The sequence below is a fragment of the Penicillium pulvis genome (genome assembly GCF_028828015.1).
Source record: "Penicillium pulvis strain IBT 33274 chromosome Unknown contig_23_segment0_segment0, whole genome shotgun sequence".
NCBI lineage: Eukaryota > Fungi > Ascomycota > Eurotiomycetes > Eurotiales > Aspergillaceae > Penicillium > Penicillium pulvis.
Genome location: NW_026643075.1, coordinates 304,099 through 330,087, shown reverse-complemented (window position 1 = coordinate 330,087; position 25,989 = coordinate 304,099). Strand labels below are relative to the sequence as shown.

The window sequence follows — 25,989 nt, the reverse complement described above, 5'->3', positions numbered from 1 at the left end:
GACTTGGCCGCGGTCACTAGGGTAATTCTGGCACCAATGAAGTAAGAAGATAAGCTAAACCTGCCGGAGTTTGAGCTGGACAAAGGGCTGTTATCTCTGACAAGTAATACACATGCGCCAAAAGATCTTGTTGGAAATAGGTCTTCCAGTTCAGCGCAAAGGGGTATCCTAGACGCTCACACCTGTGCCCCCTCTTGTATTAGTTTTCGTAGCCGAGTGCTTGGTTTGATAGCATGATCTAAGTACACGATTGTCAAAAACAAAGACCCTCCGAGAATCCGTTTACATCCCCAAAGAGGTCACTTAATGCAGATGTATCTATATCGAGGTACTCTGAAAAATGGGGAAACTCCTCAATAGGGATTTCGGTATTGATTTGCGGATTGTTCATGACAATTTTTTCGACCAAATCACTACACTGAGCAAGACAATCATCCGCTAAATCCCAATCAAAGTCTTGACGATGAGCTTGGAGAGCAGTAATCATGTCTTTTGCAGTCTCGAGCGGGTTATTATGAGCTTGGCCTCTAATTCGCAGACCACTTCGAAGAAGAAACATCGTCGCAGATTTGATAGAAAATGCATGCACGGGAATCCAGAATCCACGAAGTTGTGACTCATTCATTTCTCGCACCAGATGAGCGATATCTTCGGCCGCACGTTGAGCTTGCATATAAAAAGAGAAGCCGGTGATCTCGACTTGCACATGGCTCTTGTTGAGATCAAGTTGAATGCGTCGGAGCAGCAGCTTGACAGCTAGATAAGCAAGTCGGAGGTTGGCCGCCCCAGGCCCATCAAGATTTGTTCCTCGTAGAACAAGAAGACGGACATCACCAGTCAGCGATTCCTCCCACTCGCTGAGAAGCTGCTCCAGATCGAATGCGGAAAGTTCAGAAGTCGAGTCCTTGGAGACGCTGTACACGTGTTCTAAATAGCGAGCGAGCACATCCGTCAACCTAAGAAGAGCAATGAATATGGTAGCTGCTGCCCTATGATACGATGAGGCATCTACTGAGCATATATCGCTCACCAATGGCAATGGCACATCATATTGTGCTCTATGGACTTGTAAAGGAGTTCCATATGCCAGACTGCACCACCGATCATGCAGAACAACTAGCCACCATATTCGCATTCGTAGACTTTTCTCCAGTGGTGATATGCTCCAGCTCGATGGGTCTCGGTTTAGACCAAGTGCATTAGATAGCGCAACAGCTGTCCCTACCATTCCACCGTTGCCAAACATGGAGGTACTTGGTCTTCCGCAGACATTGAGAATAATAGACATAACTGTGGAGATGCCCGGCGACAAGAAAAGTTCCGATTGCAATGCTTCATTGGCTTGGTTCCATATGAATCGAATGTCGGGAGTGCGCCCTGCACGCAATTTGTGTGAATCTTTCCAGTAAATAAGAGAGTTGGCATATAGGTTGCAAAGCAAGGCAGACGACATTTTGCCTTTATGGGAATTATATGCACTCCTGAACAAATTCTCGTCAAATATTGGAAAGCAAGTATTAGCCTTCCGGAAGAATCTGAGAGGTCAGTGTAAGACTCAGATGAACGAATTGTTTTGACTGTATATTCGTCTGAATACTCACAACTGCAAATGCTCATCGATGTCAGGTTCAAGATATTTCTCAATGATTTCACATTTTGATGCTGCAAGTGATTGATTGGCAGTGATACCTAATGGCCGTCGGGGAACAATGTTAAATCGTACGGGTCGCAGTGGTCGATTTGACGATGGACTTGTTGGTACCAAACAACGTCGTGTAACAGGAACGGCAGATAAATAACTTTCCAAAATCTCGTTATCATCTGCAACGGCAGGACTCACTATGTGAGAGGTGTTATCCTCGGCTTCTGTGACAAGACCCGCGAGGTTAGTCAAACCCTCAGCTTTGTGCTGATCTCCCGAAAGAGGCAGCATGAGAGAAGGATCCACTGGGGCAACAGCAATGTTTCGATCTATCTCAGGCAAAGTGGTCCCAGGCGTTTCCATTTGTGAAACAGAGTGTGAATGAGGAGACTGCCCTGCATGCAGTGTATTGTCGCCAGCGATGTGTCGCTGCCTCGCATTGGCTGGAGATTTCCGGGGCGAAATAGACTGTCGACCACCATAGCTATCATCGGAGCGGGGGAAAACACACTTAGTGCCGTGGGCTTGACACATGATGCATATTTCCGAGGCATTTCGCGTCTTGCAGCGAGATTTGCGCTTCTTGCAGGAGAAGCACGCTGGGTGTAGATGTGACCGATAGGGCCGGCCTTCCCCTTTGGAATCGCTGCGTTCGCTCATGGAAGATCTTCGTTATCAATCAAATCTGTATAGCCAGATTGATCCAAAGATAGGAAAGCCTTCGAATTGAACCTTGAGGAGTTGATGCCGCCGTAATCCAGAGTAAAGACTTTATCTTTGCATAGTCCTGGTGGGGATCCCCGCGGAAAAGCCCGCGGGGAATGTGCCACGTGATGCATATTTGCTTACAGCAACAGCAATATTGAATGTTCAAGAAAAGGTCACAATGTTGGGCTCAGTCTGGTTCCATATGTTTACCTTTACTTATTGCTCATGTATGCAAAGTTTTCCCACCTGGGCAAGCTCGCGCTGCCGTCAGCCGTCAATCAATCAAAGCACGGGGCTTTAGAACCTTTACAATATCCTGCAGGATATATTCCTGCTGAATAGAGCAGAACTTCCATGAAAACAACATTGGTTACTCTGTCACCTATGCTACCATACCCCATTCCATTTTCAATTTTTCCAATTGGGACCTGATTTTCTGGGCCCTTCAACTCTCCAGGCCTTTGTTCAAGCTACAATCTTCTCGACCTTGGAATAGCTCTCATACCTACTGCGCTACCAAATTCTTCTCCAGCACAAAGTTGACGCCCATTTCACACAAGCGAAGATATCTTCCATATGACTTGTTCGCGCCGAAGCATCGAGCTGCAAAAATATAACATTAATAATTTGAGGCTGCTAGCCTAGAATGTTGTAAAGCGATCTTCCAGGATCGGTCCAAGTGCAGCCTTAGGAGTAGTTGGACAAGGCAGTGAGTAAGAAAAAGTTACCCCTTTTCAGTGGAAGGTGTATAGAACGATTTCAGAGTGACAAATACCATGGGATTATTTACACTGGGGACAAATTAGATCTCCTAAGACTGGAATGGCGTCCTTTTGACGAATCTGGAACCCCTACATCTTTGAATTTGAGTCAATGCTATGGCTATTTCTGTTTGTTCAGAGTCAAAGGTTCACCTCCCGGTAGAATCATTCTTGGAAGGATTGCGCGGTTTCGTGACTAGCGGGATCACCTTTACCCCCGGATTGAAGGAAGCTGTTACCCGGGGAAGCTCTTAAGTCCAGTTGAGGAGAAGGGGCCAGTATCCCCGCAACATCATCTGCTGTGCTTACAAGACGCATTTTCATTGGATTCAATTCTAACTTTTTCCAGTAACGGAGACTAAGAAGCTTCGGGTTACGGGCAAAGGATAAGCAAATATCCATACATACCGTGCAGGATGAGAAAGAGAGAAAGTATCTAACAGGCTAACAAGACGCCGGCGTCGTAATCCATGAAATGCAAGAGTATAATTGGACCAAGAAAAAGCCTACTCCACGCTCTAGACTATATCTGGGGAAGAAATTCGGGGGCCGAACCCCCTACCCCACTTCTCCAGATTGTTTACCGACTCGGACATTCCCCGGACTCGGCCTTTGAACCACCAAAACACCAGATTGCCTCAAAATAGAGAACCGGATATGAAATAAGCCGCCAAGCCGGGCCTAAAAAAACAAGCCGGCACAAAAGCTTAGCCCTCCCCACATCTCGGGGTGCTTCCTTCTAAGCGAAGATGGGGTTTCCCATTATTTAGCTGAGGTTTCCCCGTGGGGCTTCGGTTTTCATTCCTTGTTTTTCTCCTTTGCTCTCTGAGGTGCTGGGATTTCACCATGGCTACTGAAATTGATACTTCGCTGAGGCGCAAATTATACTATGCTATTCCTCCAGCTATTGCGGGCTTTGCCTATGGGTGGGAAAATGCTTCTATGAGTGGTATTCTCACCATGACTCAGTTTTTGGATTATTTTGGTACCCCCTCTGCCTTCCGACAGGGCGTTATGACTGCGGGTTTGCTGGCTGGTGAATTTGGCGGTTCTTTGATGATTGGTTTCTTAATTTCAGATCGTTTTGGTCGCCGCATCACCATCTTGTTTTGTGTTGTTGTCTACCTGATCGGTCAGGCCATCATTGTGGCTTCGCAGAATCAACCAATGTTTATTGCTGGACGTGTTGTCAACGGGTTGGGGGCTGGTGGTTTGTTTCAGACGATATCATTGTATGCTCTTTTGACCTCCCATTATCATCATTCTTTAGCTGACTGTTCTTCAGGTACACCGCTGAAATTACACCTCCTCAAATCCGTGGCGTGATGACTTCAATGATGAGTCTGGGTATAGCAATGGGACTTCTAGTCGCATATTGGGTTCAGTATGGAGCGGCCAATATCCAGGGCAATGCTGCCTGGCGCATGTGCTTCAGTCTTCAACTGGTACCTGGTGCGGCCGTCGGCGCCATAATGCTGTTCCGACCCGAATCCCCACGTTGGCTATTCCGACACGATAGGTCCGAAGAAGCCTTGCAAGTCTTGGCTAAGCTTCATGCCAAGGGAGACCAGAACGCACCTGTTGTCCAGTCGGAATTCGAAGAAATTCGGGTCGTCGTGGAGTATGAGCGAGGTACACCTGCGCCCTCCTACCTTTCGCTGCTGGTCAGCAAGCAATACCGTCGTCGGACTGCATTGGCCATGGGACTCCAATTCATGCAGCAGATCACCGGTGTCAACATCATTCTGTACTACGCTGCTAAGGTGTTTGCACAAACTGGTCAAACAGGAACTAAGGCCGCATTACTGTCCAACGGTATCGAGTCAGCCCTATTCCTCGTCGCATCTTTCTCGTTGACACTCCTCATGGACGTGTATGGTCGTCGCAAGCCATTGATTATCGGCCCTATCCTGATGGGAATTTGCATGATCATCGTCGCATCCATGCTTGTCGGCTTCGGCGCACCATACTTTGACTCGGCGACGCAAGAAATGAAATTCAATTTTGCAGACGGCGCGGCCGGTAACACAGCTGTTGCGTTCATGTTCCTCTACATGGTCACATTCGGTGCAAGTATGGCCTCCCTTCCATGGACTTATCAAAATGAAGTCTTTCCTATCAATGCTCGCGGTCGTGGAACCGCGCTCTCAACTTCCGTGAATTGGTTCGTCAATTTCTGGCTGGGATTGTACATGCCCACTGCACTGAATGAGGGGTCTTGGAAAGTTTACTATGTTTTCGGCGGTATCAACATTGGTATCTCGTTTGTCATTTACTTCTTCTTCCCGGAGACTTCCCGCCGGACATTGGAGGAGCTGGATCTGCTCTTTACTCCTAATCGGCGCACCCTTGTGTTCTTGGATAAAGATGCTTGTCGGAAGGGATCGCTTCTTAAGCATGGATTGGAGTCCGGTGCTGATGCTGCCAAGGATTTAGAATCTGCGTTGGTCCTTGGCGCTATCGAGGGAGGTGAAAAGGAGAAGAATATGGCTTTGCATGATGAGTATTTGCAGTGATTGGCTCATGGTATCTCCGGCTTGTGACGTGCATACTATAGCCTCTGGTTTGAGATGAACTTACCATGATAAAATAAAAGGATTGACGATATTAACATGCCATTCATTTAAATCCTCTAGAGCTGCCATCAAAGTCTCTGATATTGAGTCCATATTCATCAAAGTCTAATATGATTGGTGATCTCAGAATTTCAGATTCTTTGTCACCGCTAATGGTTTTTTTTCATACGTGTGATATCTGAGCAGAAAACACAATTTAGTGCAGCAAACTTCCGGCAATCAAATGAAATGTTCGTGGATTCTCTGATGGCAGGATCTTCGACTTGACGCCAGGTCTCGCACCTTACTCGCTCACATGATGACTGCGGTAGTGTACAACCACGAAACCACCCCGCAACAACAGCACGATATCCTCCTCTAATCCATTGTCATGCCAAAACATTTCACGTGAAAATACCAATGACGCAGATGGCTGAAGACTTGAAATGCAGATCATTCAAGCTCCTGATGGAAAACAGATCTATCAATTCTTCAACGAATCCCACGCTACTAGTACATCATGGAGTGGGGGAGGGGACCCTCGGAAGGGTCTAGCGAAAACGACCCGCTACACCTTCCTTCAACGATGAAAACGGGTTCATCCGCCTTCTATGCTCAATGGCAGACTGCATGGTAGCATGGGCCCTGGATGCAGCATAGCTTATCAGGGGCAGGGCCCGGGGGTGTTCTACCTAGAAATGCGGACTCAGGTACGTACACGTGCCTCCATGGCTGGGGGCCGGCGAGATCTGACGCAATGTTTGGGATTGATTAACAAGCATTGTGTCTGGACTTTGGCAGATCATTTCGGCTATTGCACCTTAGTCTTGTCGTCCGATGACTTCAATTTAGGTATAATTAGGTTAAATTTATACGTAGATGTATACTTGATTTTCTTAACCCCTCTGTGGCGTATCCCAACAAGATAACAGATTAGAAAACCCATGTCAAAGATGTCGAGTGCTACTTAGCGAGTTGGTCACGAGCAAACAGGAATGAACCATCTATAAAACCGTTGGGCGCCTGGGGCGGTCTATTAAGTGGAATGCATTGGGGCTTCGGACCACAGTGCGCCGGGACATTGGCAATGTGCTGGTAAATCCCCGCTTCACCCTTAAGATCCGCTTTTCACACATGTAATGCACACCCAGTTTCGGGTGACCGAAGAGCGGTTATCGTCACGGCTATTGATTGTGAACTAGAGATGCAATTCCCGCCTATGAGTGTGTTTCCTGACTAGATGACGGTGTCGGTCCAAAGCCGGTATCCGATGCGCATAAGTGTTCTTGCATGACTTTCGTGTTTATATGTAGGGTCATACAGTGAATATTGGTTATTGTTTGAATTTCTAGACTATATAAAGCTGTCCAGCATGAACTGTCATGCCCTGGGGTTAATAAGTGGTGGTATGATGAGGGGCACCTGATTGGCGGGTAGGTGGAAGTCTAAGCACCACCGAGCTTCGACGGGGATTCCAGGCTTTTCCCCCAATGAGAAACGTGGCGATCGAAGGTTCTGTCTGAGCTTCCGGTCAGCAGACTTGACGATTTTTTATTTCCACGATTTCGCGATGGTAGACCGGAATGTCCTAAACGGGTATTCCTGGATGATGACGATGATTTGTCGGGACAAAAATCCCCTGGCTCCATTGTGATCATTATACTGCTTTATGAATGGCAGCGAACACGTTGAGTGGATCTGAATTGCATGTACATGTAAGGCCCTTAATAGACTGCAGCGACGATCGTTGAAGATTAACTGCGACCGGGGTCCACGTGAGGAGCCGAGCCCTTATCAGAGTCGTTTGCATCATTTGGAGATATTTTTCTTGGATATATTTCAAGAAACAAGCAGGCAATGCATTATTTTTGAATTAAATGGTATAGAGGGAGGTATAATTAACATTCCTCCAATCGACCTAGAACGCCAAATACCTACGTAATGTACTCGGTACGTTGAACAAGGGATCCATACGGTGAACGGCGAACCCGGCATATCCACCCTTGGGTTGCCACTCAGCCTGATGTAAACACGATTACACGATAGAGTCGGAAGCTTCACCTTATTAACCCGCTTCAATTTTTTTTTTACCCTATTATTACGCCTTCTCCCCCCATTTCCCCTACTTCTCCCCCTCAATTCTTCCCCCCATTCAATCCTCCCATACTTCAAAATGGCTCCCCCGCCATCATCGCCCCGTCTATCCTCAGCGCCAACTTCGCAGATCTCGGTCATGACTGCACAAAGAAGATGGAGCAAGGCGCCGACTGGCTCCACGTTGATATCATGGATGGTCACTTCGTCCCCAACATGACCATCGGATGTCCCGTCGTTTCCCAGATTCGCGGCTGTGTCGACCGCCCGCTTGAACCTTGTGCTCGTGGCACATTCGACTGCCACATGATGATCATGGAGGTGAGTTAGCTAGCTCACCCAATTCCAGTTGCTTTTATTGCCCGGCTTTCCTCGGAGTGATTCCGCAAATCCCGAGCTTCTTTTGCTAATGTTTCTGTTTTGCGCATAGCCTCATAAATGGGTGAAGGAGTTCCAGAAAGCTGGTTGCGACCTTTACTGCTTCCATTATGAAGCTGCTGTTTCTTCCGTTGCTGCTACCGATCCTACCGATAAGGAGACTACCCAGCGCACTTCGCCGCGCCAATTGATCAAGTATATTCACGAGGAGGGTATGCAGGCTGGTATTGCGATCAAGCCTGATACCCCCGTTGATGTGCTGTGGGATATTCTGGACAGCCCCGATCAGTCTGAACGACCCGACGTGAGTTTTGCGCCACCTTCCTACTTTTTGCACTGGATTCTACAGTCTACGTCGATCTCGCGGCAAATTGTGACCTGCAACGCATGCGCTAACAAGTCCGTGATTTAGATGGTCCTCGTAATGACAGTTCACCCCGGTTTCGGAGGTCAAAAGTTCATGGCCTCCGAGCTTCCTAAGGTCTCCGCCCTGCGCGCACGGTACCCCGAGCTAAACATCGAAGTCGACGGCGGTCTCGGTCTCGGAACGATTGATCAGGCTGCTGAAGCAGGTGCCAATGTCATTGTGGCAGGCTCTGCGATCTTCGGCGCGCAGGATCCGGCTGATGTTATCGCGAAACTGAGAGACGCTGTTCAGAAGCGGAGAGGTCTCGAGGCTGGTTCTGCTTAAGCGCGAGCTTGAGCTTGAGTTTGAACTTGAGACTATATAGTGGTTCATGAGACTGTTTAGTGTGAACCACTAGGCTTGGTTTTGGATTACATATTGTCATTCGCATTGCCCCGCTATGGACGAGTGTTTTGTTCGAAGTGGGGGTTGTTTGGTGGGGTCCTTTGATGACCAAAAAGGGGTTTCGGTGTTCTCACCAGTTTTGCTTTTTGTCGGTATTCGACTCATCTTTGCTGGTTTGATTTGATTTTATTTGATGTGCAGGGATTCTGTTTCCTTTCTTTTTCATGTTGATTATGGGGTGTATTCGTTTTAATCATGAGCTATGAATCGCATTCGAAAAATTACGAGAATAAAAGAAATGTACAATTTCTTATCAATGACTGCTTGAATTGGGCTCACACTGGTATCATGCAAAAAACATCGCAATTGACGCGCATTCCTCCTGTACATATTTGTCGGAGGGTGCCCCTCACTCGATCGCTGACGTAGCCTCCGTGCTCTCCGCAGCCGCGGGGTCCGCAGGAACAAGAGCTGCAGCCTCGGTCTCGCCCTTTGCGTCCTTATCCTTGGTCTCGGCCGTGTCCTTCTCGGTCTCAGTGGTATCCTTGTCCTTAGTGTCGGTCGCAGTGTCCTTCTTGGCCTCGGTGGGCTCCTTTTCTTCCTTCTCCTTAACCTCGGCCTCAGCCTTGGGAGTCTCAATGCCTTCCTCAATATCCTCTCCAATAGGACTCTCCTCGATAGTCTCATTCGGTTGCTTCTTCAGCGCAGCTTCCTTTCGTAACGCCTCTACCGAACCCGACGGATCCTCCGCCGAGATAGACGACCGAATCTCCTTCACAACCTTATCCTGTTCCTCCTTGTCCGTCACCGAAATGATCGAGCCGCGGTGATGCCCAACAAGACCGAGCATCTCAGCGTTATCCACACGGAAGTTGGCAGAAGAGACAGCCGCGAGTTCGGGAACCTGGAGAGGAGGTCTCTTAGGTCCCGTGGGTGATTCTTCCACTGCCTCGGGCATTTCAGGCGCGACGGAGCTCTTGCGCTGCCTGGTCGTGGGGCTCGTGGACTCGGCCTCCTCAGACTCAGGCTTTGCAGTCGCGTCCTTCTTGTCGTCCGCCTTGCTCTTCGCTTTGGATGCAGCCTCAGTGCTGGCTTGGCGCAGGGCTAGAACGGCTGTCTCGTCTTTCTTCTCTTCTTCGGGCTTGGTCTTGGGGGGAGGGGACTGGATCGTGATCGTAGACGGCTTGGGAGCCTTGGGTTCGGGCTCCTTGGGCGTGGAGGGTGCTTCGGTCGCGGCGATCGGGTAGCTGGTAGCTGGCATGCCGTCTAGGTCTGGGGCGCTGTTGATCACCATGCGCAACTCGCCGAACTCGTTCCATTCTTCAACTTCTTCCAAATCCTTTCGGAAGGTTAGTGACATATTCTTCTAACAGATAGGATAAAGATAGGCGTACTCCGACAATGTTGCCGTACTTTACCAGTCCTGGCAACTTCTTGCCCTTGGAACGGCGACCCCACAGTTTGCGGGCGGCATCGTCTGTAGCGACGTCAATGGCACGGAAGGGAAGCTTGTTCGCCTTGAGAATAGTTTCTATGCGGGAGGTAGCGGTGATGATGTGCGAAGACCCCGCAGTGAGCGAGGTGTAGAGGTAGAGGGTCGAGTCGGACATGGTGTAGTGCTCAGGGGTGGGGTGGTGGGATGGTTGAGAAGGTAAGTTATCGCTGATAGAGATTGATCGTAAATCGTAAAATAAAGGGGTAAATGGGTCAGGGGCAATTCATCCAAATGGAGAACACCAAACAACTAGTGAGAAGCCAAAAAAGAATATAGTATATGGAAAACCTTTGTGCAGCGTGAAGTTGTTTCTCCTTGAAATTATGACGTGGCTGGGGAACGATCACGTGTAGGCTTTATTCTCTCGAAACGGCTTTGATTTTCTACAAATGAAACTCATCATTCTCGCCTTGATTCGCGGCTGCTCCGCCGACTGTTTTATATGCTTTCTCCACATCTTCAATGCGTTTTCCAAGATTGCCCCGGGTGTGGCGACTTGACGTCAGCCCGACCCATGCTCTGCCGTCACTGATTCCTTTTCGGGACAGTGGTTGGTTGGATAGATCAAACCTCATAGTTCACTGCCGTGGTTCAGGATCCAGGCAGTAGGTTTATGGAAATTAGGATGGGTCAACTTGTGTGCAAGTGAGCTGTGTTCGTGTTACCTAACCGTTCCTGGGACAAATTCGCCTCTGACTTGAAACCATGGGCTTGGAGTTTAAGACGATATCCTTCTGGAACATAAGGCTTCCACGGTTCTTGCTTTCCGCATTTCGCAAGTGAACCTATCAAAGCTAGTATTGGTAGACTCGTTTTTGCCTGTCGTACTGTAGTCAAATCCGCAACAGGGCAAGCGTAGGCTCACAGAGAGAACTCTGTCCAGCCGCAGTATTCGGATACACACCGCCAAACCCAACGTGTAGCCCCATCGTCTAAAAGTGCTAGTGCCAACCAAATTGAATGCACTGGATCCAGTCCGTGCAGAGTGGCAGAGTAGCGGTCTGTATGGAAAACCGTGGATGGTATTCACTGCCTTGTTGAGCCGCCAGAAGCAGCACGGGCTCCTAGCCGAAATCAGGGGTGGCAGACATGCGATCAGGATAGATAGCATCAGCCCCAAGGTCACGTATATTTGACAGTTTAAAAGCTGACTGCTTCCGCGCCAACGTCCCCTTCCATGCTAGCCTGCAGTCAAGAAAAGCAGCAATCAGTATTAGCCATCAGCCACTTCAACTCCCATGCCTCCGTTGCTGCAGGGTGCGTCTATGCCTCCAATAAGATCATCGGTGGTACACTCCTGTAATGCGCCACCTGCATTCGTGTTCAAGGGGGACTCAATACGAGGCCGCGATGTAGCGCACGCGACATGCTGCGCAGAGGTGGCATCAGTCTGCCTTGTCAACCTCGCCGGCGAGGTGACGTGTGTATGTAGAGCTAGACTTTGCTGTAGCCTAATTTCGGCATGTAGGGCCACTGAAAAGTGTGGATGAAAGCTATATGACGACCATTTAGTAGGGTGTTGGAACTTGGCGAATCCGGAAGACGTTGCAGGTTCTATCGACATGGATTCTGCTGCCCGAGCTTCAGCCCAGAGATCTTCATCTCTGCTGTCGAATCTCGATCATTTGGAAACAGAAGCTTCCTCTTAATTATTATAAACCCATTGCATAAAGCAAATTTGGCTCAGACGAATATAGCTTTCATGCGACCGAGATAATGTCGACGTCGTACATCGGTATAATGACGCCGGGTCCGATTGGACAGAACAACTCCATCACTAACCTATCAGAACCTTCGTTCAAGGTCCCTTGGGCAGAAAATGATACACCGTCTTTGCAGGTTAATGACGAAACAATTGAATATCAAGCGGTCCGAACAGTACGAATGTATCAGTTGTTCCAAGCGAAAAAAGTAACCTCCCATTGATTCGATGATTCGATTCCGAGGAAATCTAACCCGGGCTAGTGCCATGACACATCGAAACTGACCGATAACAGTTCTTCTTACTCGTCCGTGGAGCCTATCCAAGATTGGGCGGTGCTGTCTGATCGCTATTGGGTTGAAAACTGCGTCGTCGATCCTCCACTGCGGGCCGATGTCTGCTAACCGCCTATGAAGGTTTGACGAGAGGAAGAAAGTGAAACGCAGTTACCGCTGGTCTACAAGAGGAAAACTGGGTTTTTTAGTGTTACTTGTTAAACGCCCCATCCACGAGACTATTGTTCTGTACCGCGTATCGTTAGCGCCAAGATCGTCGCAAACGGCCGCCCCTGAAAAATGGGAATGAGAATTTCCCATGTCTCAATTTATAGGGGATTATTGAGATGATTTCGATGGTCTATACCAATTATAGATTGGAACCATGGTACGCTTTGCGGCTTCTCCCACGGGCCTTCATAACGGTTCACGACCGGGCGACAATTGGGCGCAGAGCCACCCCATTTTAACCTAGAGCCCACCAAGAGTCACCTGCATGGCCCGACTGATTTCCTGGCTGCAGGGTGGACGACGTGGCATCCATTCAGACGTCCAACCCGTTCTTAGTTCGAAACCAATGGATCTGGAGGGGGAATGTACTAGTAATGTGGGAATAATAGGAATGGAGGCATGAAGGCACACGAGGTCCTTATTCAGGGAAAAAGTGGGCTTCCATGTTTCCGATTCCCATCCGCTGTTGGCGCTGGAGATTGGTATCATGAACTTCTCAAACCCTCTCCTGACGCGAAACGTATCCCCCCTTGATTATTTAATCTGACTAGTATGCATTGCGGGCGTCGGGTCACCCTCGGGGCGATCCGGTTCGCTGCCTCACTTTATCCGCTGGTTTCCCATCACCGACTCTGCCCGTGTTGCGCTGGATGAACCAACCAGAGAAAATGCGTGCTGTACAAGAAATATCAGGGAAATAGTGAGCCCATGGCTGTGCCAGACCGATTTCATGTATAGGTGTATAGCCCCTTTCCTCGGTAATAATACGCATCATAATACTCGATGGTCCAGACCTTGAGCTCCACTTTCTCATCCACAGGATTGTCCGCTTTCTTGTCTATAGCAATCCGTCATTAACCCGTGGACTTCGTATCCATTCGGTGGGACTAGTTAGCTGTTTCCCTTTCCCGGACTTTTGCTCTTCTTCTCTTCCATGCTGCCCAATCTGTCCTGACTTCGAACTATTCATCTGTAAATTCTTTTTAATCTCCCATTTCCACCTTTCCCTCCATTTCTCCTTATCGACAAACTCGATCGACATCGGACCTTGATAAGACACTTTTTCTGGGGAAATACGTACGTGCGCATCCCCATTTGGGGTCCCATTCGGGATTTGCGGCTCCTAATGATCTATACAGACAGAAAGCCATCTACAACTATCAACTGCTACCAACACCTACCTATTTTAGCACTTTTCAGTGATTTTTGATCTCTTCCCCTTTCGCATACTGATACACCAGTTCGGCTGCACCTCCGGGTCAGATCAGGGTCATATCCCCCCCCACTATGACGTTCAATCAGGACGAAGATGAACTGTTCACCAGGGCCATATCTGGGTACCGCGAAGCATTTTTGGTTCGATACTCCCACCTACCGGAAGAGCAGCGAAATCAACTCTGGAGTCGTCGGATCAGTCCTTTTATCCCGGCCATCGAGCGGAACGACGCGACCCCGGGAATTACGGGCAAACGGACTCGACAGGATGCTATCCCGCGGACGGTCCCCTCTGGTTCTGGTCTTCCGCAAGCGAAACGACGAGCCACCGTATGTGTGACCTTGGTCTCTTGCTCCCGCACCCTCTGATCAAGAATATCCCATTCCGCTTTCCTTCCCTCCCCTACTCTCCAGCCAAAATCCTTGGATTGACGATTGGCAGACCCCGGATCTTCCGGTGACCGTCGAGCTCAGGCGCGCGCTCTCCCAAACATCCACGACAGATGGACCCCGAAAGGGTACCTCCTTCTCAACTTATCGGCATACGGCGCCCATGGTCCGCTCCCAGAGTCAACAGATCCCTATCTCCCACTGGCACCCGCCCGCCGGGGTCATGGGCAAGAGACCATCTCTCGAATCCCGGAGGACGCAACCGCCGCTTGAGCAAGTCATCGATGAGTACTCGCCTTCCGAATACACGGAGCATCTGCAATTGGACGACACCGACAACCAGTCATATCCCTCGGGCTCTGGCTCTGGCTCTGGTCCTGGTTCCGCCTTGTCGCTCGGTCTCGCTCATGGATCGACTGGACCACCTCTGCAAATCCATGACGGACAGATTTCCCCCGTGGCCGACATGTCTCCTCCGAGAGCCGTCGACATGACTCGCAGCGGAACCGCCGATTCCATCATCAACCACTTCGACAGCTTTCAATTTGAGCAAGCGGCTCCAAACGCGGATCTGGACTTGGCTTCCTATTCCATTCCCCCAGATTGGGTGCCAACATCCACATCTAACCTCCCTTTCCCTTCCCCCATCTATCCTGACCTAGATTCCACCTCTTTCCCAATCCCCTACGCTGCATCCTTTTCCACCTCTGCACCTTGCACAACCTCCTTCCCACACCCATTTCGACAGACAACCCTCCCTTTATCCGGTATCGAACCCGCGTCTTCAGTGGACGTAAAACCCATTATCTCAACAGAAGAAAGTCAATCCTCCCGTGCCGTGCGCCGCACTCAAGAACAGCTCGCCCACGCAACCCGCCCTATCGCTCCAAAGCGCGAATCCCACGACAGCAACACAGGCACAATCCTCCTCCAAGACAGCAAGATGCCACATAAAATGGTCCGCATCTCGCCCACGGACGGTACAGCCAAAGAAGTAGCAGCCATACCCAAAGCCTCGATCCACCGGCCACCCCGCCAAAAGACATATTGCACGCTCTGCACAGATCAACCAGAGGGATTTCACGGTGAACACGAACTCCGCCGCCATATGGACCGCGTACACGCCACCGTCCGCAAAGTCTGGGTCTGCGTCGACATCTCGCCCGATAAGAGCTTTTTAGCCAACTGCAAGGCATGCCGAAACGGGAAAAAGTACGGCGCGAACTATAATGCTGCGGCGCATTTGCGACGTACGCATTTCAATCCTTGTCAGCGGGGTCGTGGGGGAAGAGGGAAGGATAGTGAGAAACGCGGTGGGAAGGGTGGGGGTAATCATCCGCCTATGGAAGTTCTGAAGCATTGGATGAGGCAAACTGTTGAAAGGGCTGGTGAGAACGGCAATGGACGTGAGAGTGCTGAGTTAGAAGCCGAGCTGGAGCTTGAATATGAGCAGCAGCAGTGTGGGAGTTTCGGATCTGATTCTGTCCTGGATGAGTGTGTTGGTGGTAAGGAGCGTAATCAGGATCATGGACTTGATGATGTCGATCCGGATCACGAGGAGCCGAATGTTCGTTTGAATCCGCATGTGAATCCGCATTCACAGCCCCGCTCCATGGCCCCCCACGTCTCCTCATACGGGATGGAATCAACCCTGATGCATGGGTTCGATTCGTACCCTGTCCCGGGCTATGAGATTGATCCCTCGCTCGATGTCCCATTCTACATGGACTCTCAGCCTCCATTTCCCCCGGAGATGGAGTCGTATGTGATGTGAGCGGTCGTAGTTGCTGTTTGTGCTGTTCTTGGCGAGTTAGTCATTTTTTCTTTCTTCCCCTGCCCAATTTATGTTGGTTATTGGATCACTTGGGTGCATTTTATGTGTGATATGGTTTTCTTCACGGTATTGGCGGTATATGGTATATGGCATATGAATGCGAATTGTGGGTATATAAGGGTCGGATCTAGGTGGGATATCGTTTGGAGAGGGCATGACTCCGAATTCGAGTGAACAGAACATTGGAAATGAAAGGGGGTTTGGTTTTGGTTATGGACATGCATTTTGGGCATGAATTTCGGATGGAAGGCTTCAGTGAGGTTTGGCGACTTGGCGCAGCGTGACATCATTTTCCCTTTGCTCCACATTGCATTATTTTCTGCAATCCGGGGTTCGTCGTTCTTTACTCATTCTTCAAGTTCTTGACAGCCCGACTGTTCTACTGACACGAGCGACGAAAGCAACTAATGATTATTATTTCTATCATGGCAATAGGCAATGGAATTTTCTGGGATCTTTCCACGTATAGAAACCATGATCAGTCTACGGAGTATACGGAGTATATGGCACAACATTGTAGTGGTTGGGGCAGTAAATATAATAAAAGTACGGATACCAGTACCGATGTTGGGGCCGAATATCCCGTACGGGCTATTACGGCTCCGAGTTGCTGGATCGGGAGTATCGGCGCCTTGGCATTACATGTATCTTACGACGTAATTCTGGGGCTGGCGATGAACTCCAAAACAAAGGTACGATGTTTGATGCAGATCGTTATATCCGGTGGCCAATTTCATGTTCGAGGATATGGGCCACATTTCATCTCCTGCTTTAGTACTCGGCTGCCATCTACAGTTCTTGTACAGGCATCTACATCCAGTGATGTATTCCACACAGGCAGCAACAATACCAGCGGTCAATCCAGCCGAAAGAAGACCGATGAAGCCGGGGTGGGCGGTTCGCCCGCTCCCGGTTTCTGAGTGGGTGAGATCCCGCTCGTAGTGGAGACTTTAATGCTTCTAGTGACACGGTGGCTGGGTTCCAGGCCAATGAGTATGAACAGAGTGGAGGTGCATGTGTGGCTGACCACGCCGGTCCGGTGATAGGGCTGGGTCTTGGTTGTGGCTAAGTGGGCCACGTTACAGTTCATAACGGTAATAATACAGCCCCGACCTGATTTGGGGTCAAAAAATGGTATTAAATTCTTTACCCGATCAATGGTGTACGTTAGTGGCGAGCAAGTGTGGCAGTCCAGTTTCATAGTGGATCGATTCACGGTCTTCACAGCCGCAATCTGGGAATAAATAGAAATTGACGAATAATTCCAGCAACTCTAGGTAACTGAATATCGGTGTATAAAGTATTGTACCTTTGTCTTGGCTTGGGAAATTCTATTCTCATCCAGCCTTACGTTGCCAAGGCCGTACCATACATTTAGTAAACAACGGGAAAGGAAAAAGGGAAAAAAAGGAGTCGCGAGTAATTATTCGTCCTGCAGATTCAGCTCCATCGGCGGTTTCGGTAAACCTTGTCTCCTCTTTTTCCCTTTCTTTACACTCTTCTAACTTCCCTTCAGACTTCAAATCTCGTTGATTTCAACCGCTCTTTTCATTCTAGCGGTCGCTTCACTCGCTAGTCAAGCCCCTTGTTTCTGGCCGTCAGCCCCGTTCTCCTCTCCGCCAACCTCCGCCTTCCCGCCCGACTAGGTACGTCGCATCCCTAATCGCTTTAGTCGCCGTGGCGGGCTATCATGCTCTCAACGCAGCGGCTCTGCGACAGTATATTTGGATGTGATCTTGTTACTGATTCGTTCTCCAATTCAGCTTCAATATGGCCGACTACTATCACCAGGGTCCCCCTCACGGCGGCCCCCCTCCTCCTCCCCAGGCGTAAGTCTTACCGAGTCATGAACAATATCCCTCAAATATCAACCCACGGAATCCCACTCGTGCGCACGCCGATCGACCATATTCAACGGTCCCATATGGATGGATTATTGCCAGTCTGAGGCAGTGCGCATGGGGACGCTAGAGCTAGACGTGCTGACAAGCTGTTTGGATACAGTTACGGTGGTTACCCCCAGCAAGGATACGGCCCCCCTCCTGGGCAATACGGTCCCCCTCCCGGACAATATGGTCCCCCTCAGGGCTACCAGCAACAGCAGCAGGTATGTCTAACCCAGAAGCGGGCTGCGCGAAATAAACTAATGTGCCGTTCAGATGCCATACCAGCAACCCCCGCCGCAGCAGCAACAGAAGTCTAGTGGTGGTGGCGGCTGCCTCAGCGGTTGGTAAGTTTTGCGCTACTTTTCCTGCGACAATGATTTCCCCCATACTGATCTTTATCTATAGCTTGGCTGCTCTGTGCTGCTGCTTCGTCTGTGAGGAGGGCTGCGAGTGCTGCGCCGATTGTATCGAGTGCTGTGAGATGTGCTAATCGCTGCGATCAACGACTTCGATGATATCTTGCTTCCTTTCGGCGTTTGATTTCCTTGCGTCTTCCCGGCAGGGCCTGGGCTGCATCCAATTCACTCTTTGAGCTTTAATTTCTCTTATCAAGTTCAATGAGGCTTCAGTCTCATGACAATGTGAATCTAGCCAAAATTATTATTTTTGAATTTGAAGATTTGGCACCTACGGCAATGAAACCATTAGGTCAACTCGGCCTAATTAGAAGTTATTATGCGATTCGGCACATGTACCTGGGTCTTCAAGTATGTTCTTGTAGCACATGTTGCTCGTGGCGCTTGCTGTCCATCCGTAGCTTGCAATGTTTCTTGTGGATATGAGAGACTGCGGCAAGAAAAAAGGTAATAACGTCTATCATCCCGCAACTGGATATCCTTGCAAGATTCTATTTTTATTTTGACGGGTTTTCCATATTGATAACAAGGCGGCGCATCGCCAGATCAGAGCATCCCGCCTGTGATTGGCAAGGAATGGGGTTTCCACTGCACCTAAGCGCCTTGCTCCACATGCATTGCCCTGTTGTCACCCAAACCCAGTAACGAGCGGCTCCTGGAGGCTTGTGCCTTTTGCAATACTGTAAATCTTTGGCCATAAGAACTGTCCTTAAACCTGAGCACCCCGTGCATTTTTACTTGCGCCTCTTTTAGATCAAAATAATACTATATCTTATGCGCAATGACCGTGGAAAATGTTGGATCAAATCCCCGCGATGCCAACGGGCTATGCCTGCTGTCACTTGATGGGGGTGGGGTTCGGGGATTCTCCACCTTGTTGATTCTAAGGGATGTCATGGCCCAACTGAATCGTGAACGAGGAGATGGTCAGCATCTCAAACCATGCGATGTTTTCGATTTGATTGGAGGAACCAGTACAGGAGGGTATGTTACGCCGCGGTAGGAAGTCCTTGATTCCTAATTTAGCTGATTTCACCCTTTGCAGGCTCATTGCCATTATGCTAGGTCGATTGGAGCTAGATGTCGATGAGTGCATCGATGCATATAGCGAGTTGATGGAATCCGTCTTTGGCGAGAGGATTAGCCATATCCCTGTGGATTGGTCATTTAACATCAGAGCGAAATTCGACAGCAATAGACTTAAAGCAGCGATTGAGCATGTGATTACCAAGGCTGGTGCATCGCCTACTGATCTTATGAATGATGGAGTGGCTCGCCGCACCAGAACGTTTGTGTGCACTACATCCAGAGACACTCTTCAGGTCACAAGACTTAGGAGCTACAGTGTCCCCAATGAGGACACCCTTTCCGCTACAATCTGCGAGGCAGCTCTAGCAACTTCTGCAGCTACAAAGTTTTTTGAACCGGCCACCATTGGAAATCGCCAGTTTGTTGATGGCGCATTTGGGGCAAATAATCCCGTTGAGGAGGTCGAAGAGGAGGCAGCAGATATATGGTGCACCACTAGTCGAGAGATAAAGCCCTTGATCAAATGCTTCTTGACAGTCGGCACCGGCTGTCCGGCCCTCCCACCAATGACTGACAACATGTACAAATTCATTAAGGAGACGTTGGTCAATTTGGCCACCAAACCGGAAAGCACAGAAAGACGCTTCATGGCGCGATGGAGCAAGGAATCCAAGGAGAGGCGAGTGTTCCGCTTCAATGTTGAGCAAGGGCTGCAGAGCGTTCGTATGGATGACTGTTCGCAGCGGAGTTTGATTGAAAACGCGACACAAGACTACCTTCACCATTTTTCCCAGAAGTCTCGAATCCGCGACTGTATTTTGAACTTGACTGAAAAAGAAGGTACTTCTACATCGTTAAAGATTCCCTATCCTATCAGAATTTTACATACTAATAATCATAGGGAAAACGGATCTCGACTTTGATCTGACCATGCGGGTTAGCTGCTTCATTCGCAAATAATTAATGTACCTTTCGCTGAGCATTTTATGCAGGATTACGGAGCTCAGGCTTTCCGGAACCGTGTTTTCAAGAGCATCCAATCATCCATTCACTCGTCTTCGCACGGCGATGCGCCTTGTTGGGTTGTTCCCTTTGAAAGAAATCCAAAGTTTGTCAATCGTGAGCATGTCAGAGCAATCAAGCGGAAGCTCTTCAATTATATTCAACCAGAACGAATCGCTATCGTTGGGCTGGGTGGCGTGGGCAAGACTCAGATTTTACTAGAGCTAGCATACCAAACTCGCGAGATGTACCCCGACTGTGCTGTATTTTGGATTCCTGCTGTTGATATGGAATCTCTGGAGCAGGCCTACCGAGACATCGCGAACAATCTCGGACTCGATCACTTTGATCCAAAGAAAGAAGACATCAAGTCTGTGGTCCAAAGACATCTCAGTCAGCGCTACAGCGGCCGATGGCTGCTTATCTTTGATAATGCGGATGAGCTGGCCATGTGGACAGAGCCGACAGCGAAGTCCAAAGGCGGGGGAGCTTTGCGCGGCTTTCTCCCCAAGAGTGACCAAGGCGCTATCATATTCACCACAAGAAGCAACCGGGTGGCCCAATACCTGGCTGCAACTGATGTAGTTCAAATTGGTGAATTGGACGAGCAAAAGGCTACGAAAGTGCTTAAGAACTGTCTTATCAACAAAAGCCTTCTCAACGACGCTGATAGTACCAAGACGCTTTTGGAGAATCTCACCTTTCTCCCGTTAGCGATTGTCCAGGCCGCCTCGTTTATCAATCAGAATTCAATGGACATTGCGAGCTATGTTCATATTCTAGAGGGCCAAGGTCAAGACACGATCGATCTTCTTAGTGAGGATTTCGAGGATGAAGGTCGATACAGGAGTATACGAAATCCAATTGCGACGACGTGGCTCACATCCTTTATACAAATTCAACGAGACAACCATTTGGCTTCTGAGTACCTCTCCTTCATGGCCTGTATCAATGCGAAGGATATCCCAGCTGCGCTTCTTCCACCAGCACCGCAAATTGAGAAAGAAAAGGCAATTGGTCTCCTTAGCTCTTACTCTTTTGTTCGTGTACAGAATGGCGGTACGCGTCTTGACATGCATCGTTTGGTGCAACTTGCAATGCAGAATTGGCTGAAATCGACCAACACGCTACATGGTTGCCAGCATAATGCCATGTGCCAGGTCAGAAACCAATATCCACGATATGATATGTTCGGTCGCGCTGGGTGGCGATTAGTCCTGCCGCATGCCCTTCAAGTTCTCCAGCTAACGTCCGATGAACATCCGACTAAAGAAAGGGCATGGCTGCTAATGATGGTTGGCACGTGCCAGTATCACGAAGAGCGACACAAAGAAGCCGAAAGGCTTCTTAAGCAGGCAATAGATTGTTTGGGGGTAGTCTATGGCCCTGACAGTGCTCTCACTCTCGGTAATCGTTATCAACTGATAACATGCCAACGATGGGCTCTCGGGGGGAAATGACCATCAAGTCTCTTGAACAGCTTTTGGATGATTGCACCAGAGCTTTAGGTGCCGAGCACCCTCAATCAATGCATATCTTAGGCGAGTTGTCTGCCTCGTATCGATCGGTTCTAAACCTTCCAAAGGCTGAGGAGCTATGCATGAAGGTTATCAGGTACAATTTGAAGGCATTGACAAGTTCAGACGGAATGATTACACCTGATACCCACAGCCAACAGACATATTATATTGAAATTGCATTTTTCTTAGCTGTCAACAACATGGTCTCCATATATCATCACCAGGGTAGGCTCCATGATGCCGTTGAACTAGCGGAGCTTGGGATTTTCCTTGCACGACACAAACGTGGATCAGACGACCTATGGACACAGGCCTGTGCCACTGTTCTAGCTGATATATACCTGGAGCAGTGGCATCTTGAAAAAGCTGAGATCCTGTATCTGGAGGTTATAGATAGTATGCGGAAGGTTTTCGGACCAGTACATTCAGACACATGCGTGGTCATGAGCAAGCTGGCCACAGTTTACAAATACCAGAACCGGACTTCTGAAGCTGTGAACTTGATGACCGAGACCATTCGCGTGAATGAATCGATCTTTGGGAAGGGACACGTCTCTTCTTTGGCTTATTATACTTCTTTGGAAATTTGGACTTCACCACAGTGAGTACTTCGAGCTCCAGGGCTTTTCTTATTCCATTCACCACAGGACGATCTGATCACTTACCTATACATCCCATAAGTAGGTCCACACGTGATCATATAAGGAATCGTTTCCTTCCCTTTGAACGATCTTACAGGATGGTGATGAGACATAGGACGTACCCTCGAGTGAAGGCCTATGGCGGTCTATGCATGGTGAGGAGGGAGCCTAGAGACAATTCCCTTGTTTGTGAGATTAAGTTGGCAATGAGCAATATCCCTCCACCAAGTCATGTTTCCACTGGAGCAATGACTCTGGTAGGGAGCTTGGACGAGCAGAAGAGAAAAGACACGAGCATCACTGCGTCCCTAGCGGCATAAGAATTAGGAGGGAAACAGACCGAATCCTTTACTCATAGATTGACGGTCTATATTTTCGACCGCAAAACAACGGCACAGAGCTAGGAAAGCTATCGCAACATCGAAACTTCATATGAAACGCAGTGACTGGGCTTGTATCGGGAAGTGGAGGCTCTGTGGAGATGCGGAGAAGGCCCTATTTACCCGTCAATCATGTTCCCCGCTTGAAAGCCTTGTTTATTATGTATTCTCCGGCGGCGCTGAAGAATATCATCCTCGGCATTGATTTGGAATTGAGACTGCCGAAAAAAACCATCGAATATATATTTGTATTGACTACTGCAAGTCTCCTAGATTCCCACATTCCTTATCGGTTGAACCGATGAGACAACAATCCAGCCACCATTCCATGTTAGGAAAACATAGTAGTGCTGCAGCAAATCTGCCGAGGTTTTCCCACTGCACCCCTGGCGGGGACTGATCCCTGCATGCTGCACTCCCCAGGGATTTTGCCTAAATGGGACATACGATACCTGTCGTTGCCTGACTAAGTGAGCTAACAGCTAGTTTTATCTCCCAACGGGAAATGATCTACCCGACACGGTCTCCCTATAGATCTCCTTTCACAATTTTGAGGGGTATGTACGTTATAGGAGGGGTTCTCAGCCGGCAAGATGGCTTTGCTCGTGGGTCGGCCGGGATTTTCCCATGCAGAACAGGAATTCCAGATGCATAAATACCTACTGCGATCTCCTCGTGAAATGTTTTTTTAAATCCATTCGGGATAAGATCTGCGAATTGCATCTCTTCAGTTGAAGACCGCAACCATGTTGCGTGAATATCTGCTGCTGCCGTTGCTGGCCTCTTTTACCGCAGCTTATACGATCTCAGTTGCAAAATCTGGTGGCAATGTCACTACAAGCACCCAGTATGGTGTCATGGAAGAGGTATTTCTTCTTGTGTTTTATATAATTGACTTGTTGCTAACATGATGTGTAGGAAATTAACCACGGTGGTGAAGGAGGCCTATATGCAGAGCTGATTCGCAACCGCGCCTTCCAAGGGAGTTCGCTCTACCCGTCAAACCTAGATGCCTGGTCCACTGTTGGTGAATCGACAATGGCCCTCCAGAATCTAAGCAAGCCACTTTCTTCCGCTCTTCCTACCTCTGTCAAAGTATCAGGAAAGGGCACAATTGGTCTAAAGAATGAGGGGTGGTGGGGAATTGACGTGCGGTCTCAGAAGTATTCCGGATCGTTTTATGTCAAGGGTTCCTACAAGGGCTCTTTCACCGCATCACTTGAGTCCAATATTACCGGAAAGACACTGGCTAGTGTTGAGGTGACTTCTAAGAGTGTTGCCAACGAATGGGTGCAGCACGAGTTTACACTTACCCCGAAGTCCAAAGCTGCCAATGTCAATAACACATTCTCGCTGACGTTTGACGCCTCGGTATGCTAAATCCTCCACTCTTCCACTTCAATAACTAATACATGTTCAGAAAGCCACTGGTGGCTCCCTGGATTTCAACTTGATCAGCCTGTTCCCACCAACATGGAATAACCGTCCCAATGGCTTGCGAACTGATCTAATGCAGGCCATGAGTGATATGGGACCGGTAAGCGACCTTTGCATTTGGCATCATGTATAAGTGTTGATAATTTGGCAGACATTCCTTCGGTTCCCAGGTGGAAACAATCTCGAAGGCGAGACGATTGACACCCGCTGGAAGTGGAACGAGACCCTTGGCCCACTCAAAGACCGCCCTGGCCGTCCTACTACCTGGGGCTACGAAGAGACAGGCGGAATGGGACTTATTGAGTACATGCAGTGGTGTGATGATCTCGGCATGGAGCCTAGTAAGTTTTCATCTCATCAAAGAATCTTAGAGTCTACAGCTAACACATCCAGTTCTGGCTGTTTGGAGTGGCCTCGCCCTGAATGAGGACATTGTCTCCGAGGAAGACATTGGAATCTACGTCGAAGATGCCCTTAATGAGATTGAGTTCCTCACCGGCTCTGTCGATACCGAGTATGGTGCTCTTCGAGCGAAATACGGATACCCTGACCCGTGGACCATCAATTTTGTCGAGGTCGGTAATGAAGACAACCTCAATAACGGCCTGGATTCCTACATTGCATACCGATTCGCTGCTTTCTACGATGCCATCACAGAGAAATACCCCAGCATCCAGGTTCTTGCATCGACCATTGATATGACACTTCCTGGCTCTGCCGGTGGTGATTTCCATCTGTATGACGTTCCGGATAACTTTGTTGCAGCCTTCAACCAGTTTGATCAGTATACCGACGCGCATCGCATCCTCCTAGGTAATATTAACAATCCTCTTAGTCTTGCACTGTGAAATCGCTAACAGTTGCTTTGACAGGTGAGATTGCCGCTACTGAGTACAACAATGGCGTTGGTATTGACTGGTCTGATTACCATTTCTCACTTTACCCCTGGTGGATTGGCTCGGTTGCCGAAGCTGTTTTCTTCTTGGGCGCAGAGCGGAACGCAGACAAAATCATCGGAACGACATATGTAAGTTTAATCCGTTTTCATACTGGAACTAAGCTAATAGCTTCAGGCACCTTACTTCATGAACATTAACTCCTATGAGTGGAGTCCGACCATGTACTCTTTCGATGCTGATCCAGATAGCACCGCTCGTTCTACGAGCTGGCATGTGTATAGTGTAAGTCGTCACACCTTATGCTTGAAATATCCACTGACATCAAGTAGTTGTTCAACCACAACCATATAACCAACACTCTGCCCACAACATCCGCCGATGCCTACGGTCCGCTCTACTGGGTTGCTGGCTTGAACAACAAGACCAACTCGCATATCTGGAAGGGAGCTGTATACAACAGTACCGAGACTGTCCCGGTTTCATTGACCTTCGAGGGTGTTGCAAAGGGAACAAAGGCTGACCTGACTATCTTGACCGCTCCTGATGCTTTCTCAATGAATGGTGTCGGAGAGGCTAACCTTGTGAACTCCAAGACCACAACCATCAAGGCAGGCAAGAGCGGAGTTTTCAGCTTCAGTCTGCCTAACCTTAGTGTTGCGGTGCTTACTACCAACTGATTGTACGTCCGTGGGTAATTAAGAGGTTGCCAATGCAAGCACATGTTCAGTCTCAAAGTTCTCTCATTGTC

The 25,989-nt window shown here is 48.9% G+C and overlaps 8 protein-coding genes across 8 annotated transcripts; 6 read left to right on the top strand and 2 right to left on the bottom strand.

Annotated features, from left to right (window-relative positions):
- Nucleotides 1–253: 253 nt before the first annotated feature.
- N7503_004394 (fungal specific transcription factor domain-containing protein) lies at nt 254–2,176 on the bottom strand (the record flags this gene model as incomplete). Its single annotated transcript, XM_057063941.1, has 2 exons — nt 254–1,535; nt 1,602–2,176. 2 exons carry the CDS (start codon nt 2,174–2,176, stop codon nt 254–256), a joined length of 1,857 nt encoding a protein of 618 aa, XP_056921684.1.
- Nucleotides 2,177–3,957: 1,781 nt separating this feature from the next.
- Nucleotides 3,958–5,627, top strand: N7503_004393 (uncharacterized protein; the record flags this gene model as incomplete). Its single annotated transcript, XM_057063940.1, has 2 exons — nt 3,958–4,343; nt 4,397–5,627. The coding sequence occupies 2 exons, from the start codon at nt 3,958–3,960 to the stop codon at nt 5,625–5,627; spliced, it is 1,617 nt and encodes a 538-aa protein (XP_056921683.1).
- Nucleotides 5,628–7,607: 1,980 nt separating this feature from the next.
- N7503_004392 (ribulose-phosphate 3-epimerase RPE1) lies at nt 7,608–9,084 on the top strand (the record flags this gene model as incomplete). The annotated part of the gene is made up of 4 exons (XM_057063939.1): nt 7,608–7,616; nt 7,713–8,081; nt 8,191–8,442; nt 8,551–9,084. 4 exons carry the CDS (start codon nt 7,608–7,610, stop codon nt 8,827–8,829), a joined length of 909 nt encoding a protein of 302 aa, XP_056921682.1. The 3' UTR covers nt 8,830–9,084.
- Nucleotides 9,085–9,298: 214 nt separating this feature from the next.
- On the bottom strand, nt 9,299–10,499 carry N7503_004391 (uncharacterized protein; the record flags this gene model as incomplete). The annotated part of the gene is made up of 2 exons (XM_057063938.1): nt 9,299–10,228; nt 10,284–10,499. 2 exons carry the CDS (start codon nt 10,497–10,499, stop codon nt 9,299–9,301), a joined length of 1,146 nt encoding a protein of 381 aa, XP_056921681.1.
- A 3,380-nt stretch (nt 10,500–13,879) lies between these two features.
- On the top strand, nt 13,880–15,971 carry N7503_004390 (uncharacterized protein; the record flags this gene model as incomplete). The annotated part of the gene is made up of 2 exons (XM_057063937.1): nt 13,880–14,137; nt 14,250–15,971. 2 exons carry the CDS (start codon nt 13,880–13,882, stop codon nt 15,969–15,971), a joined length of 1,980 nt encoding a protein of 659 aa, XP_056921680.1.
- Nucleotides 15,972–17,568: 1,597 nt separating this feature from the next.
- On the top strand, nt 17,569–18,407 carry N7503_004389 (uncharacterized protein; the record flags this gene model as incomplete). The annotated part of the gene is made up of 5 exons (XM_057063936.1): nt 17,569–17,677; nt 17,795–17,860; nt 18,036–18,138; nt 18,191–18,261; nt 18,323–18,407. Exons 2-5 carry the CDS (start codon nt 17,802–17,804, stop codon nt 18,405–18,407), a joined length of 318 nt encoding a protein of 105 aa, XP_056921679.1. The 5' UTR covers nt 17,569–17,677; nt 17,795–17,801.
- A 707-nt stretch (nt 18,408–19,114) lies between these two features.
- N7503_004388 (Acyl transferase/acyl hydrolase/lysophospholipase) lies at nt 19,115–22,489 on the top strand (the record flags this gene model as incomplete). Its single annotated transcript, XM_057063935.1, has 5 exons — nt 19,115–19,317; nt 19,379–20,202; nt 20,264–20,298; nt 20,355–21,771; nt 21,873–22,489. The coding sequence occupies 5 exons, from the start codon at nt 19,115–19,117 to the stop codon at nt 22,487–22,489; spliced, it is 3,096 nt and encodes a 1,031-aa protein (XP_056921678.1).
- Nucleotides 22,490–23,651: 1,162 nt separating this feature from the next.
- N7503_004387 (alpha-L-arabinofuranosidase A) lies at nt 23,652–25,918 on the top strand (the record flags this gene model as incomplete). Its single annotated transcript, XM_057063934.1, has 8 exons — nt 23,652–23,771; nt 23,824–24,276; nt 24,326–24,442; nt 24,494–24,683; nt 24,736–25,155; nt 25,215–25,369; nt 25,416–25,523; nt 25,571–25,918. The coding sequence occupies 8 exons, from the start codon at nt 23,652–23,654 to the stop codon at nt 25,916–25,918; spliced, it is 1,911 nt and encodes a 636-aa protein (XP_056921677.1).
- Nucleotides 25,919–25,989: the final 71 nt, after the last annotated feature.